Here is a 17167-nt window from a genome sequence, read left to right on the forward strand (position 1 = left end):
CATAATTCTAGTGTAAAATAAAACCAGCTGTATCCATTATAAGTGCATTACTGCCAGGAACTGTAAATATGTTTATGCCTGATAGCCTTCTGACTCAATAATATCCTGCTATCTCTGTTGGGCAGGCAAGTTTTTAAACCAAGAAAAGACAGGTTATGATTTTCATAACCAAACTGTGTTTCTTTTTGAAGTATGTTATCTAAATTCAAATTTTAAGAAGGTCATTAAAAAAATCTGCCTGTGATTTTAAAGGAGAACAAAGTGATGGCAAGAAGGTATGATGTGCACTAAGAACAAGTTATTCCTCCCAGATATACACATACACAGACAAACCCTGCCATATCATACCATACAAACAATTTTAATTGTGTAGTTACAGTCAATAACCACTCCTAGTCAGAACATTTCTGCATAAAGAAAATTGTGATACACTTATAAAAACAGCCAGCTGTAACAAAATAACTGGTGTTTTCATAGCAATAAACTCATAAAAAAGAAATACACCTTTATACAGAAAATTTATACAGCTGTAGCTTTAAAATTGATTGTAAACCAAAGGAAGACACATTGCAAACATCAATTATTTTCACATTAATTGCATAAGTTTCTAAGGTGATCTATTAGTTTTATTTACCTAAGCTTATTTGCATGATAGTAAAAATTGCATACAACAATAAGAGTGAAGCTTATAGTATGAATTGCTTGGATAACATAGAGCACTTTTTATAGGCAACTGTGTAAAGCACATTTTCTCTATTTAAAACTTTTAAGACACTTTGTTTTACTGCCCATCAAAATACATTTATAAATAGAAAAAAAAATCAGTATGGTAACAAGAGAAGCAATATTACATTTAACGGAAACTTCCAAAAAAATTAATTACAACATGATGCTGCAGGATCTACAAATAAATAATGAGGACTAAATCGTGTTTCACATTTTCTTTTTCATTTTCTCTAAAACCATGTAACAATGAGAATGGAAAAAAAAATACAGTGACCTTTATTTCCAAAAGAAAACAAATCTGAATTACGGCAGTGCCATATAATACAAGGCATTTGTTGGCATATGTTATCTTTAAACTGCATTCCACAGTCTATAGTTCTTTTGTAACATACAATAGAACAAGAGTAACAAACTCTTTTTATTTTATTTTTTTAAATAAATGTGATTTTTCAAAGATCAAGTGTGGAGTGCTACAGTAATAATTAAAAAACAAGAACAAAACAGAAACGAAAAAACAGTAAATCACAAAAGTTGTAATGCTTGTCTGAAGGCTCCAGAATCAAAATCACTGGTATCATGCTTATTGGGTACACTCACAGTGTATCCAGTGAACACAAATTAATATCAAACAATCCTCAACGCTTCATCTGTTGCTGCGAAGCAGTTTGTAAAATAGAGTAAAACATCTAGTGCAGTCTGCATTATCCTTTTTTTCAACTTTTGTGCAAGTTTTGGAAGATTCATTGGCCAAACAATGAATAATAAGGGTTTTTGACACAACGCAAGATGGAATTTTCATTTCATTAGTAAATACCAGCGGCACTGTCGAAAGAAAATAATACTTTTAGATCAGTCTTTCAATTCAGCATTAATCTCTGTGTTCCCTTCTACTGATAACTCTTCTTCTAGTTTAACTGAAAAAAGCGTGTTTGCATTTTTGTCTTGGATGCTGTCTTCTAAATCCTTGAGCAGCTCTTCTTCCTTGTATTCTGCAACATCCACCTCCAAACCAGAATTGTCCTTCAGCTTCCCATGGTGCTTGAGATAATATCGCTGGTTCTGAAAGAACTTGATAATGGTGTACTTGGGCAGGTCAAGCTGAGCGGAGAGAGTCTGGATTGCTTCTTCATCTGGATACAGGCCTACATCTTGTATGAAACTCTGTAGGATCCCTAGGGCCTCCACAGAAATCTTTGTTCGCGGTCGGGGTTTCTGACGATTTTCATCCTCAGATTCAGCTGGTGATGCTACTGTCGGTTGCCTTGGGGGTAGTCTGGGACCTGGCTGTTGTTGCTGTTGCTGCTGCTGTTGTTGCTGTTGCTGCTGCTGCTGCTGCAAGACAAAGAACAGCATTTTTTTGTACATGTATTCTTGCTCCTATTTTGTTCCAGAGAAAATCCTGAGGAGGGAGCGGGGGGAAGAAATTGCAGAGCTACAAACAAAGGCTTAGTAAGTTTAAAAAAAAGGAAGGGAAAAAAAGAAAGAACAAAAAGAACACCGTAGCTTTGCCAGACCGAAAGCACTGATGATACAACATCGGTGCGGTTTAGCTGACAAATTTTAATGAACATGCTCCATAAGTCAAGTGCAGACAAGACAAAATGCTAAATGACATAGTACAGGATTAACTTGACCAGCTTAGCCAGAACTGTAGCAAGGGCAAAGTGAGAAAAGTGCCAGATGAGGGCAAACGTGCCGGAGCTCTGCCAGCAACGGCAGCTGCTGCCCAAAAACAAGGGCTGCAACTCTCTAGCAATAGCTAGACAAACGGGCTGGGGAGTCAGGGGGAAGGAGAGCATTTTATCTCTTTGAGTACAGAAATATCTCACTGCTGATCTGACCTCAGCATGCACTGAAGCCTCGTCAAACTTGCAAACATTACAACAGAATATGCTGGCTGGAAGTGCCTAACGTGGCGCTGACAAAACCAGCCTCGGCAAGGACAAAGGGATCTGGAGGTAGGAAATCTGTGTTTCCCCTTCTAGATCTGACCTCTCCTGCCTGCAGTCTCTGAGCTGGCCTGCACTGCCTGTATCCCAACAAATAAACAGGGAATAGACCTATTTACCTGCCTCTGTGTTTGTGCTGGGGATTATTTAGTTAATATTTATAAAGCACTAAGATGCAAAGCTCTAAATAAGTTGCACTATTATTATTAGACGGGAACATGCTGCATTCCAAAAACTCAGGCAATGAAAATGAGCCAATATGCACATCAGAAGAATAAGATAAAGCAAATCATGATGTAAATAATTAACAAGAGCTTAAAATGAAGTTTTGCAAGCATGGATTCAGAAACATTCTTAAAAGGTGAGGCACTGAGCCCTAGGGATAGAAATGTTTTTCTCATCTACCACCAGAGTACAGTACACTATAAGATCATGTTTAAAATCAAAAGCAAATTTATCAGCTACTGTTTGTGTTGACAATTCTTTTGCTGCACAGCACAGGAAGCACTGGTTAGTAAGATATTTTGGATCAGCGAATTTCTTGTCATATGGTACAAACCACCAGTTATTATTAAAAAACAACCACAGCAAAACAAGCAGTAGCTATCACTGCATTTTATTTCCCTTTGAGAGTCTCCCTTCAACAAGTTTTGTCTTTTGGTAGTGGCTTCCAGGTTCTAGTAGCAGTTCTTTGAGACCCTAAGAAGCACAAAATGCTGTACAAATGGTATAAATACTGGAGGGACTATAATTCTGTCCACTTCATAGGGGCTCTTGTGGTTGTGGAGACTTTGCACAGACATCCACAACTGTTTAGAAGCCACTGCTTTAAGTGAACTTCATATTTTAAGATCTGACATGAATGCCCTGGAATTGGGGCTCCTTCCTCATCCCTGCTCAGGTCTTTGCATGTTTTATGGTCTGTGAGCAGTCCCATTCAAGACTCCTGTCCTGAAGAGATTCAAGACTATTCCCAGTATATTAAATTCTTATAAGACTGGAGGCTTTGTATATACAGTTTGAAAACTTGTGTCTGAGCCACATATTTATGCATCTACAACAATTACCATGTAGAACAGCAGAGACAAAGCTCAGGCCCAATCTCCCAATCCTTACTCTTACAAGTCATATTAAGAGATTACAATGCAACTGCTTATGTGAATAATATTTATGAGATCAAACACACAACTTTTATCAACAAGGCAAGAAAATCTAACTAAGTGGCATAGTGGTTGAATGTTTATACTGTGCATAAGCTTCTCCTTTTATCCCCTTAAGAAGCGATTTTATTAAAAACAATGTACATTTTCAAACAAGTGCTGTTTTATTACTTAATATAGATCTTTCTCTTTCTTTTTGCTAAATCAAACAGCAAGTTTCCAGGCTTTCACAATTATTTTAGTACTTGATATCCTAAGGGATTGTCTTATTCAGTTTGCTTTATCTTTAATATACACTCGTGTTGTTTCTGGCTGCGAGATAACTCTATCCTTCCTAGCTTTGTAAATATTTTTCTGTGTAGGTAATACAAGTGATACACAGGGTCTCAGCTGAGGCTGGAAAAGTGTGGGGTAATATCTGCCCTTTAAGAAGGAGCAGTTACAAGGTTGACCTCAGGCCTTTTGTGAGAAGCGATTAAAGAGTCCCCAGCTCAGAGAGACAGCAGTCCCCACTGACAACCTGGGCTACACAGCCGAGCACAACAGCCAGCTCCGCTCCCGGCTGGCAGCACCTGTGCCAGCAAAAAAGGGTGTGTGCAGCTCCAGCTGGGGCTGCCCTGAAGCAGAGGGCAGCAGCCCTTCCAAGCCTCATGGTGTGGGTCTTGCATCCCCTCCTCTCTCTCCCTGACATGGTGCCCTTGTGCCAGCTCACCTGCGGAGCAGCACCCAGCCAAGGTCCAGCGGTCAACAGGCCTGGTAGGAAAGCGCCTCTATGCTCTCCTTTCCCAAGGGTGGTGGGAGAGGGGCTCTGAAGGAAAAACAAACAAATATTGACTCACCCCAGTCTCAACTGGGGTTAAAGTGGGATGAGAAATCCCCTTCCCTTCACTCCTAACCAGGAGGAGCTGCCACTGTTGAGGGTTCTTGCTTGGTTTTCGATCAGCAGCACAACAAGGTCCTCCTGGTCTGCTGGAAGGAAGGCCCTTGACCGGTGCTGCCTTTCGGCCCTGGTGCCTGTCCAGGCAGGCACAGCCAGCACGGGGCCGATCTCGCCCTGCCCGCACGCAGCTGCCTGTGCACTGCCACCACACACGTTAGCAAACACCAGCAAACCGCAACAACAGCTCTGGGTGGTCACACGGTCTCCTTTGAACCGGGCTGGTGGATGGCAGCGCACTCTTATCTTGCACCAGGAGACCTGCGTTCAGCCTGACCAGGAGGGAAGAAACACTAATTTCCTTTGCTCCGTTTAAAGCTTTATTTACTTAGCGCTCTGCGGGATTGGCCAAGGTAAACTAACCTGAATCTGTTCTGCTGGCACATGGATAATGTGGGAAGGCCTGTCACCATGGTGATGAACTGCATTGCTTTCTTGTTCATAAATGGCATCGCGTTCAGGCTGAGGAAGACTGAGGAACCTTCGGATCATGGAGAGATTCTCCCAGAGGGTCCTGTTTTCTGGTGATGGATCTTCTTTCCAACGTAACAGCTCACAGAGCCACCCCTTGAAGACAAAACCAGCAAAACATTAGGTATTTTTTCATCACACTGCAAGGGGCAAAATGAGGGTGAAATGTGTACTTTAGAGGTGCTGCATTCTCTCATCCTCTCACCTGATCAAAAGGGCTTTCACTGCACAGGCTGGGCTTAAAGCAAACGCCAATGCACTGAGAGGCTGCCCAGCCATTTCACAGACCCTTACCAACCATAGGCATTTTGGAAAGCATCTTCCCCTTGGTCTCACACCACAGTGCTGCTATTTGTTTGCTTGACTGGAGGGCTGCCTAACGTAAACCACAGCAGTAGAGGAACTCCCTATCATCTCTTCAAAAGACATCTATGACTAGATGCAGTCAAGCTATAATTTCTTAATTTTTGCTACAAGAAGAGGTTTCTCTGCAGGTGAACTTATTTCAAGTGATACAGAACTGTTTCCAGATTGTCCTCATAGACCCAGAAAAAAATCAGTCTCTCAGTTTTACGTACAGGATTATTAGGGGTTAGGCGGAAGGAAGATGAGCTCTAGCTTCTGATATTCCCTTTATACATTTCCCCATCAAGGACAGAAAGGTGCCTATGAGTCTTTGGGGTACATAATATGAAGTCAGCTACATAATCCCCTGCAAGAACTGAAGCAGTTGCTAGTTTGCTTCTGAAAGAGACACAGGAGTTTATCACAAAAATTTAATGTTTCTTTACATCTTAAAATCTAATTGAGGATTTTTTTCTCAACTGTGCACTGGTAGTTCTAAAAGAGGAATGCAAACCCTCTAGCTAGGACAGTGTACATCAGCAGAAATTTTCTAGTATATTAAAATTTAGGAACAAAATATTACATGTATAAAACATGCATATTTCCTTTATTTTAGCTTCAAGGATCTGTTTTCAAAAATAGGTCCATGCAGCTTTATTTCTTAATGGTGTAGGAAAGATAATGTGACATTTTATTGAAACAACAAATAATATAAATGTACAGAAGCTTTTAGGTCCTTTTTATACATACCAGTAGTGGATTAATGGTTTATCCAGAATGGTTTACTAACACATACAATAGACTCATAGATATGATATAGATATGTATTTTCTTGAAGATACTCATATCTTCAGCTAATAGTTAATAAATGCAGTGTAAAAATATTCCCACAACAGGAAGACTCAAAGTAAACAAATAATGTTAATGCATTCATATTGTATATGAAAATATTTAGTGAGGTGTGTATAAAAATTGGAAGTATATTTGCTTGGATATAAGTGAAAAACTGAACAAATGACACAGAAGAAAATGCCCCCAAGAAACCATCAAAATGACAAATGTTATAGAGATGGTGGTAGCAGAGCTGAAAAAGCAAAAATTTAAATGGGGCCAAAATCTGCCAGGTGCTCATGAGGTGTGCGAGGGAAGGAGCAGAGACAGGGGAGAGCAGAGGCAGCAAAGGGCTCCCTTACACCCTAGGGATGCAGCACACCCCATTCCTTGACTAAGTGGGGATGCTGGGTATTGCCCCAGGGTTTAGCAAGATGACTGGGAAATGTGGCCAAATGCCTTCACACAGAGCACAGACACAGCCTGTCCTGGCTGGAATTGTATGGCATGTTTTCAAAACAGTAGCAAGGGTCTCTGGAATCTCACTGGAATGTATTAGCAGGGCGAGCTCTCCCTGCCCCTAACAAAAACAGCATGTTGCTCTCTGCTCACCTTGCATCCACGGGGATACTGAGTGCTGGGTTATGCTCAGCAGCAGTATTCCTTTATTGCAGTAAGTTAAAAGTGGTGCACTCAGAAAGCAGAGGCAGCTTCTTGGGGACGGAGGAGAGATCATGATGAAGATAAACCAATCTTGATCTTTTAACAGAAGAGCAGTTACAAAATTCTAAATTAAGGAACCCCAAAGCCACAAAACATCCCATGCCAAAGAGTAAACACTGTCCTTTGGTTGTCTGGAATCTGCGCTGCTTTACACTGAAACTGTTGGCTTTCTCTCTAAAGTGGTGAAACAAAGAGCAGAGCTGTCTATCATGACAGTTTGGTGGAATTAAAAAAAAAAAGACAACCATCTCCACCTATGACACCTCTCCAAGGCATACACACAGGCTGGAAAAGAAGTGCACCATGCATTTAGAAGCTGCAGATGTTTTGTCTGCTGACCACGGGAATCACAGGGTTTGTTTTTCTTAAAAATGCAGTAGAAACCCTTTATAATTAAAAAATATCCAGTAGAAAAAATAATTCCTAGGCAATAACATTTTCTGTTGATGAAACAGATTTCACAACAGTTTTTGATAACTAATGAAAACCTTCTGTCCTTACTGTCTTTTCTGTTTCTGTATTTACTAGGTCAGACTTTATTTTTATTAACTACTGATAGCTAACATTGTATTTCCAACAGTTTTCTCTCAATTTTTGCACTGAAATAATACTTCTAATGCCTTATCTAAAATTACTTGATGAATTGTAACCTGAAACATGTCTCTGCTAGCCTTTCAGGGATTTTGAGATAATGAAGACAGATACTTCTGACAGGGTACACAGAAAAGATTACTGTTCTACCAAAATGTCTCTATTCCACTTGGCACATTTTTAAAGAAGTAGACGCACTCCGATGAAACATTTAATGGAAAACATGGAAACAAACAACTGAATTCTTTTACAATTGCAAGGATAGAAAAAAAATTTTTGGTCTTTATGGTTTATTTCTGCACATATTTATGAAAGCTGATCTCACCAATGTTCTCAGATGAGATAGTGGATGGACAGCAAGAGAGGCTATAGGGGCTGAGTTTGTTAAGAGAGTATGAACTTTATCCCAATATGCTTCCTTTTGGTTCAAGACAAATAATTAAAGATAGAAGTATTTAATTTAGTTTCCGGTTCACAATTCTGTACATGAAATAAAGCTCATTCATAAAAGTCACCTACATGAGAAAGTACGAAATATTTTTTACAAAATTTTGGAAAAAAATTAATCCAGACTTTTCTAATGGTTAATTTAAGTTCTGTAAAATTTGTAAGTTTTGTTTCCATTTGATCTAAAAAAGGTATGAAGTGCTGCAGATAATGCAGCTGAACTTAAAAGTGAATGTAACAGGGCTGGTTTTTCTCCTTTAATACTTTTTTAAGTCTAGAGCTATTTCTGCCTACTTTCCTTTTTTTCTTGTCTTTATAGTTTTACAGGAAGTGGAAATGACCACAAAATAATAAGGAAATATTTATAAATCAGATTAGATCACAACCAGTTTATACAGCATATAGAGTACATTGTTAAGAAAACAGCATTAAAATAATGAAGTTGATGCATTTATGCAGAAAGGCAAACCCCCCAAAAACTCTGCAATGACATTGGGAACAACCTTGATTTTAAAACAGAGTAAATTTGCCAGGCAACATTACACTGAATATAAAGAGAGTACAAAGCAAAATATAAACATTAGCCACATGTAAATATGTTTGGAGAACTTTCAGGATGTTACTACTTTTCAAACTGACAAAGTTTAATTTGACACCTTCTGTTCTAAAACCTTTGTTTCTATTCAAAATCACGCCTTTAGCTGCTATCAATCACTATGCTCTCCCTATTACTTAAAATACTGGCATGGGCCCTGGATAAGCTGAAAATGCCATGCAGATGAATTCTGAGATAATATGTTCAAACCTGTTATATACAACACAAATCCTGTAAAGTTATGTATTGTAAACCTACATTTATTGGGAACTAAAAGTCTTAAATCCATCTGCTACAAAGAAAATACTGTTATGCACTTTCAAGTAACCAAGTACCATCTGCAAAGGTCTTGCTACAGTAAGCAAGAAAATGGTGAAAAAAAAAGATGCTAAACCTAAGATATTTAAAATAAATAAGAGTCTTCTGTCTGGTTTTCTGATAGGGATTTAGTAAAGAAACACAAGACATTAGAGGAAAAAAAACCTGTGAAAGCCGAACTGCCAAACTATTGCAGGAAAAGCGCAAAGAGGATAACTGCCAAAACTTAGGCTCTGCAATACCCATGAGCATGCTTATTTTAAAGAAACCATCTACGCATTTTATCCATATATACAAATTCTATTCTTTTCAGTTAGACCTCTGCTGTGCTTAAATAAAATCTGGTCTTTCATACAGAGTTTCTAATAAAATATTCTTCCATTCTTTATTATTGAAAGGAAAAAGAAATCTATACCTAAGGTGTAAATATCTAGCCTAATTACATCAACTAAGGATAGCATTGCAATAATGAAGAATGTTCTTTGGCCAAAGCCTTCCAGATCAGCAACAAACACGTTTAGTCTGAAAAGGGAAGACTACAAGGTGAAGCAATTGAACTTGTTTGGTTAATTTGTTACATTGATAATAATTTGCCAAATGATGAATATTTCTTATATAACAACAACTTAAGCATTTCTTAGAAAGGCTTTAGCTTAAATCGAGAAAGGGAAAACATTTTAGAGGATCAATGCTAAGACATGCTCAGGTTTTTTTGGTTATAGTATATTTAAGATTATTTTGTATCATTCTCTGGGGCATATAGTATAATAAAAATATATGGTGCTAAAAGAAATCAATCTAAATAGGGAAGTATTTGATACCAACATTTTAGCAGAAAGTGTGAATTGCATTTCAGCATCTACCGTGAACAAAGACTAAATACATAATCCATTAAACAGTACTTCTAACTAAAAAAAAATTGAGTATTGTAGACTAAACTAAAGTAGGCATTTTGAATGAGCACATTTTCAGCAACTAACTAGAAAGCTAGCAATTTATCATTCAACAAATAATTTTCTACTTTTAAAAGAATCTGTAAGTGTTACTTATGCTAATGAAGACTGTTTTTAATCTGCCCACAAACATGCTAATAGAGGGCAATTTTTATTATTTACAATGCTGAAGGCACTCCAGTTTATAGAACGCAGATATGAAATTACACTTGGTAAAATGGGCTCTTAATTGTCTGAGCAATCCAAATCCTTCACCTTTAACAGGAAAGCTTATAGACAAAACAAAGGAAAAGAACTCAGGGACTAAACTTTAAATATTGACTTTTTCCCCTTCAAAAGCCATCCAACTTGCTTTACAATCTCATTATTGTTCCAAATGGCTGCACTCATCTTAGATACTTCTATTTCTTTACTCAACAGACTCCACATGTACAAGGGAAGAAAAAGGGTCAACACAACCACTACCATATATGCATATAGTATCAGTCTTTAGTATTAAACTTGTAAGCTGCACATTGCACAGAAAGGTTGCTTTTGGAAAAGTCATAATACTTTGAGTGAGATACATAATGGTAGCAAAGGAGTACTGAAAGCATTTTAAATTATTTACTAGGTTAAAAGGGTGAAATGGTACTTTAAATACATCAAATTTCATCATCTGGGCCATTTTTTGGTGGCAAAGTGGTATTGATCTTTCCAAATGCTTAAAATTAACTATTTCCAGAAGGTCATTATTTGATTAAAGGCATTAAAGTTGAGGGCAAGAAATGATGCACTTTGTCTTCTTTCCCATTCAAATAATAGTGTAATTTAATCAGAACTATCCCTTCATGTCCTGTAATAAAAATGTTTGTCTTAAGATATTGTTCTTTACCTAATATATTAACCTTTAAATGTTACGAAGTTCTTAAGAATAATCTCTGCTTAGAGAAGATTCTTTCATAATGCAATGAAAGGATCTCCAGCATTTAAATTGATAAGGCCAAATTTCCCCTACACATTGATTGGAAAATGCATTAAACCCTTCAACTGAGATTTCTCACAGTGTTGAACAGAATCAAAAATTCAGGGAGTTCTGAATCAGTAAACTCATGCATATGGTATTGAGAAGCAAAAATAAGCAAATGTCAATTCAGCACAAACAAATATGACCAATAAATAACAATGGACACTGCTTATTTTCTCTGTGAAATGCTGTTTGTGCTATATTTACATTATCTGAAAAAACAGAACAGGGAAAACAGGGAACACCCACTGCAGGGTAAGAACAGAGCATTTAATTCAAAATTCATTTTCATGCTAAGATCCCTTAAATCTGACTTCTTTCTGTATGAAATACCTGTGGGCTCAGACGTGGGAACAAGCCTACATGACAAGAGCAGTCCTTTTTACCCTTAGATGTTATTCCGGAATTTCCTGCTGCAGGAAAATTTGTTCTAACTGCAGGTTTATCTTTCCTAAAATACATAAAGTGCCCCAGCTAGCTCCTATGCAAAGCTGAATAGACTTAAGTGCTTCACAGAAGAACTGAAGTCTATTAAAAGAAAAGCCACTGGGTATTTTTAAAAAGAACTGGGAAAACTAATAACCTACCAGAGTCAGCAATTTTTGATACTGACCAAAACATTTGTTAGAGTTCATTTTAACTAACTTTTCAGGAAATTTTAAGCACTGATTTCCTTCTGTGAGGCATATAGTTTTGACTAATTTTAAAAACGACAGTGAATATTCAATACTTTGGGATTTTCCTATTTTTCTAACAAAATTGTGCATCTTGAACTTAGGAAGCAAAAGTTCATTTTCAGCTGGTTACAGAAGATGAGTAGAGATACCAGAATATGAATTCTCTTCTTGGTATGTGGCCTAAAGTGATAATAAACGTACCCAGAACAATGGTTGCATCAGAATTTTATTTATGCTAATCAGCCTTAAATTCCAGGCTTTGCCTTTGAGCATTGTCCTAAATCAGAGAAAGTTTGAAACCTGAATCTGTCCTTTATCTCCAGGTATTCCTGGTTCATCTATTTTACTGGCTTTCATTACTAGAATGTTGAAAAGGGAAGCCAGATGTGGATTTTAAGTAAATCTCTATCTGCCATCATCATAGATGAGATTTGAAACTGAAAACCCCACAACCTCATACAGCTTTTCAGAAGAAAGGTAAACTTCACTGGCAGAAAAAACTTCCTTTGAAAAATACTGAGACAGATTATGCCATTCCTTAACTTTCTTATCCAGCCTATTATTCAGCTACACCATCTGTCTGCATGGTACCTCCACCTTTTGTCTGTGTGGTTAAAAACAAATGACCAAATACCTAGCAGTGGTACAAAAATTTTCAGTGAAGTTTTAGGGGAAAAGGTTTCCTAGTGTCTCTTCATCCCTCTGCCTTTTCCTCTCCCTAGCTGCAGCATTTCAAAGTTAAATACACATTTCTATTCTTGTAAACATCCAAACAAATAAATAGGAAAGGAAAACTTGCTAAAGCAACCTTTAAAAATCAATGACAAGCATCCAACAAGTACAGAAGCAAAATGACGCGGAGAGCTGTTGCGCTGCTCCCACAGCCCTGTCTGTCTTACCACACCTCTGTTTCTACACAGAGCCATGGTGAGTGGCCAAAGGCCAGTGCTTGCAAAAAACTACCTAGATTAAGGTCTGAGGCTGTATCAAAACTGGCCCATGCATCGCCTGTGCATGAGCACTGCAGACACCACCAGTTCATGGACAGAAAAAACCTGACCTGTAACTCTAAACCTGACTGAACGCATAAGTATCGTTAATTTTTAGTTGAGTACTGAGGAAATTCAATAATCTAAATGAAGAGCTTCTCCCAAGCTTGGCTTCTTTGCTCTCAGCTTCCTTCACCTTTTCTTTCCCCTGTTCAAAAGTATCTTTTTTACAGCATTGCCTTCAACTACCTAGCAATGATAGATATGTACAAGCCCTCATCAAAACCACAATGCATATAACTTTGAAAATCTTATATAAAATGCAACTACATTCATATGCAAAAAGAGAAAAAAGTAATAGATGCAAATATAATGGGTGCAGCTTTACTCTGCCTTTCTGTCCTCCAGATCCTTCCTCTTTCACACACACCTGAGTCAATTGGCATTGTAACTGTGAGAGAACATCTGACAAAAATGGACTTAACAATAATAAAAATAACACAGAAAGAAAAAACACCTGCTAATTATTAAATAAGCCAGTCTTAGTCTGGTACATTGCTTTTTATGGTACAGTCATATAAAATGGGTCAATGGGTTTCACAGAGGGTGACTTATAATATTTATCAGCCCTTTATCTTTTATTTAAGCAGAAAGAAATACTGATCTCACTGCAATATCAATGTGTCCCCTGAAAGTAAATACAACCCTAAATTCAACCACGACCCTTAACAGCCCACATTTATTTTTTCTTAAACATGCAATCAATTTTGTATGGCAGCTACATCTACAGTTTAGTTAGAAAAGAGTCTTTAATAGAAAGCGCCTGGCAATTTAAAAAATCTTTTTTACTACTATCAATTTACAGTGAACAGCAAATGTTTATTATTACATTGCTTAAAGAGATTTAACATTTGCTTTGGGGGAAAAGACCTCCAGTAAAAGAGCCATTGGGACAAGTGTCACTTTTGTAATTACTTATATGTTAACCCATCATGTTTTTATATATATTTTTTTTAAAAATATTATAATTTCCCAGATGGAGCAATTTAATTTCATGGCTTCTTGTCACATGTTTTTTTCTTTCCAGAATTCATTTTGGATCAGGGGAAGATCTACCACACATTGAGGAATCACAGGCTCACAGATATTTGGACTTCATTGTAAGTGCAGTTCAGCTGACAAGATATTCCAACAAGTGACATCATTCCAAAACATACACAGCTCAAATCCATTCTCAGACATCCCTTCAAATTTTCACAGCCTAACTAAAAGCTTTCACATAGACTTGAATTAGACATTTAAATATCCTGAGAAAATGTCTCATCTCTTGCAGTTAAGCTGGATTCTGTGGCTCTCAGTTTCACAGTGAAGAACACTTAATGCCTCGATAAAGCCAAGGGTGAGGGGAGTCTTAAGAAAATTGAAAAGAAACTTTTCTCTGACTTTCCTCCAGATTTTGTTAACCACAGAAACAGTCAGAAAATTAATAATGTTCATTATCTCAAAGCAGTTAAAAAAAAAATCTTTAAAATCCACACCTGTGAGAGTTCGATGCCTCCCAGCAAATGAGACAGGAGCAGCCAGAAGCACGTATCTCGCCCATGGAAAAAGAAAGGCAGTGAAATCCTCAGAAAGCTAAAATACCCTTAACTCGGAGCACAATTGCTTGCGGCAGAAACTTAAAATAATAGGAAAGCTGGATCAAAAGGGAAGCTGGAGAGATCAGGTTTCTCTCTCCTGGGTGGGAACCAACACAAGAGTGCTTCCAGGTAGTTTGCTGTCAGGATGAGGTCAAGAACAGCCACGAGGGAAAAGTTCCTAGAAAGAGCAGCTCTTAGTGTTACAATTTTCCTAACTGGCCAAGAAGAGTGCCAGCCCAGCTGAGTCCCAGTCCCAGTTGTGTTTCCAGACAGCAGTTTCAGCAGTACCTTGTGCCCTTAAGTCAGAGACTGCACGTGTCTTCCTGCCCTGAGCCCTCCCATCCTGTTCCTCAGGTGAAAAAGATCAATCCTTTTAGGCTCTCTCTTTATATAAAATAAGAGTAGCAAATGATTTACTGGAAGTGAAGCAAACTGGCTCCCTCAAAGCAAAAAATATAAAGAAACTAATTCAAGCCTTTCATAGTTCTTTGGGTTTTTTTTTAATAACTGGTCTTATAAAGGGTGGAAACTTCCTGTATCAGTAGAGCTTTCTCTTGCATGCTATAGGTACTAAAGATGACAGACTCAGCAAAATAACCAGTCACGTGAATAAGCCCAAAGATGTTAACTGATATGTGTGCTATTCTTGATAAGTTGGGGTCCAAAACTTCAGGGAATTCTGCTAAGGACTTCTCAGTCCAAACATCTTTGCTTTACACAGATTCTGAAAACTATATTTACATGCTTCTAAAATTCCATCCTGAAGTAAGGGAACATAACACTGCACAGGAATAAAAATGAGATGCCCCCCGAATAACAATGTGCTTTCAGACAGAATCTGGCAGATTTGAAATTAGATAAATATTTGCAAATTGGAAACTTCCCCACTTAGTTAGCTGCATGCCTGCTCTAGCCTATTCAATAGATGCCAACAGTTTGGGCTAACACATAACCAAAAATCTGAAGTTTGACTTAGAGGTTAAATTTGAAGAAAATAAAAAAAATTGATGCTATAAGAAATTATTAGGAACAGCAAAATAAAAATTTATCTGGAACAAAATATCATCTCCTTTCTCACCTTGCACCTAGAAATCCTGCAACATTCTTTCAGGTGTAATGTGTTTTGAATTACACAGCTTAGGGGAGAAAACAGACATCTGTTATTTCTTACTCCTGCCTTTGCCCAGCAGCCCTTCACCTGATTTGTAATTGGTCACTCCTGTAAGAAATTACTTCTCAGACTGTTACTGTATATTTGTGCTTGCACAAGATGCCTTTATTCGTTGCAGTTACATATTTAGCAGCTCGGTTTTTCAGCAGGAATTCTAGCCTGTCATTTCCTGTTTAGTTACGGGTTGAGCTCGCTTTTGTTTTCCGCGCTGTTTACTTGGTACCCTGCTTCCCCCACAGCCGGAACCACAGGCTGCTCGCTGACTCCTCAGCCTCCTCCTCGCCTCTGCCACCACAGCTTTGTTTGCTTTTATGCCCCTTGTTAACTCTCATACAGCTCACTCAAACTTTCCCCCTTTTTATTAATAGTTAAAACACTGATATACTCAATCTTCAAAAACCTCCTGAATCAGTGATCTGCTCACAGAAGGCACAAGAGAAATCAAGAGTATGGTTCTTTTCCTGGCTAAATCTGTGTCACCATGCAGAGAATGGGAACAATGCTTCACCCTAAAAGCCAGCAGTGCTGGTGACCAGTCCAGCAAAGGCCAAAGGCATGGAGTGCCCACACTGTGCCCCATACACAAAGGAATATGTGTACAAAATCATGGTATGTGGGAGGATGTGCCTAGGGTGGGATTCCAGCAGGCAGGGGACAGGGGTAGGACAGGATAAAGAGGCAGATGGAGCAAGAGTGGGTGGTGAGGGTGTTTAAGGGACAGGAAGGGGTGGGAAAAGTCCAAGGAGAACTAAGAGAAGAGCCATACTGAGAGGAATAAGAGAAGATGATGAGATAAAATCAAAACAGAAGGTGAGGGTATAGAATGCAGGAAGAGAGATTAAGAAAATCCATCCTGCCAGAAACAGCACCTCTTGTCAGGCAGACAGCAGGTGCTGCCTGGGGAAGAGCTGATTCACACATCTGGAGTGTAGGAACCAGAACACCTCTACCTAAGAGAGAAAAACTAAAAATAAAAGACTCAGAGGAGGTGGCAGAGGGTGCCATACTTTCTTCTTTTGGCAATCCAGTGCTTTCCAACTGCATGATATTTTTTGAACAGCTTTCTAGAGAAATGAGTGCTGTATTTCCAGATCTTTGCAAGAATCTTGACAGTTCATTTCAACATTGCCTCGTCCAATATGAGCCCTTCCTGTCCTCCTCTTCATCTTACTTCAGACTTATTTTTCTGACATCTGCACCGACAGCACTTCCAGGGATTTGGCTGCTCCTCCAGAATAAGATTTTCACTCTTTTTGGGGCCTGCATGGATCCTGGGGGAGTCACTAATGGAGATGGCACTGCCATGCAGTGTGGGACACTGATGGCACACCTGCACAGACCAACTCAGCTCTGGGAAACCAGTAATGCAGTCAGAAATGCAGCCAGCAGCTGCTGCCCAACTGGTACGAGCATGAGCCCTGCAGCAGCCAGGGGGGCCATCTACATAGCCAAATTTTCTGCTACAAACTGCATCTTCAGTGGCTTTCAAAACCTGTCCTGTTCGCTTTCTTGTGACTGACTTCAAACACTGAGTCGTAGCTCCCTGGCTTTTGTACTTTCAATATTGCCACTGCATCAGAAATCACTGCCAATGGATAAAACAACCTCTTAGTAAAGCTACTTTTTTTTTTTTTTTTT

The 17167-nt window shown here is 38.5% G+C and overlaps 1 protein-coding gene across 5 annotated transcripts in view; it reads right to left on the bottom strand.

Moving 5' to 3' along the window:
* Positions 1–340: 340 nt before the first annotated feature.
* Positions 341–17167, bottom strand: part of SATB1 (SATB homeobox 1) — a 92213-nt gene continuing 75386 nt past the window's right edge. For 4 of the 5 annotated variants that reach the window (XM_058030815.1, XM_058030824.1, XM_058030829.1 and 1 more), the window contains exons 10-12: positions 5136–5339; positions 4548–4643; positions 341–2058 (exon numbers count right to left, since the gene is read on the bottom strand). In XM_058030815.1, coding sequence (XP_057886798.1) covers positions 1576–2058; positions 4548–4643; positions 5136–5339 — 783 coding nt within the window. In that variant the 3' untranslated portion in view covers positions 341–1575. The remainder of the gene's footprint in view (positions 2059–4547; positions 4644–5135; positions 5340–17167) is intronic. The other variant, XM_058030849.1, reaches the window with a different exon arrangement.

Source organism: Melospiza georgiana, chromosome 1, assembly GCF_028018845.1.
Source record: "Melospiza georgiana isolate bMelGeo1 chromosome 1, bMelGeo1.pri, whole genome shotgun sequence".
Classification (NCBI taxonomy): Eukaryota; Metazoa; Chordata; class Aves; order Passeriformes; family Passerellidae; genus Melospiza; species Melospiza georgiana.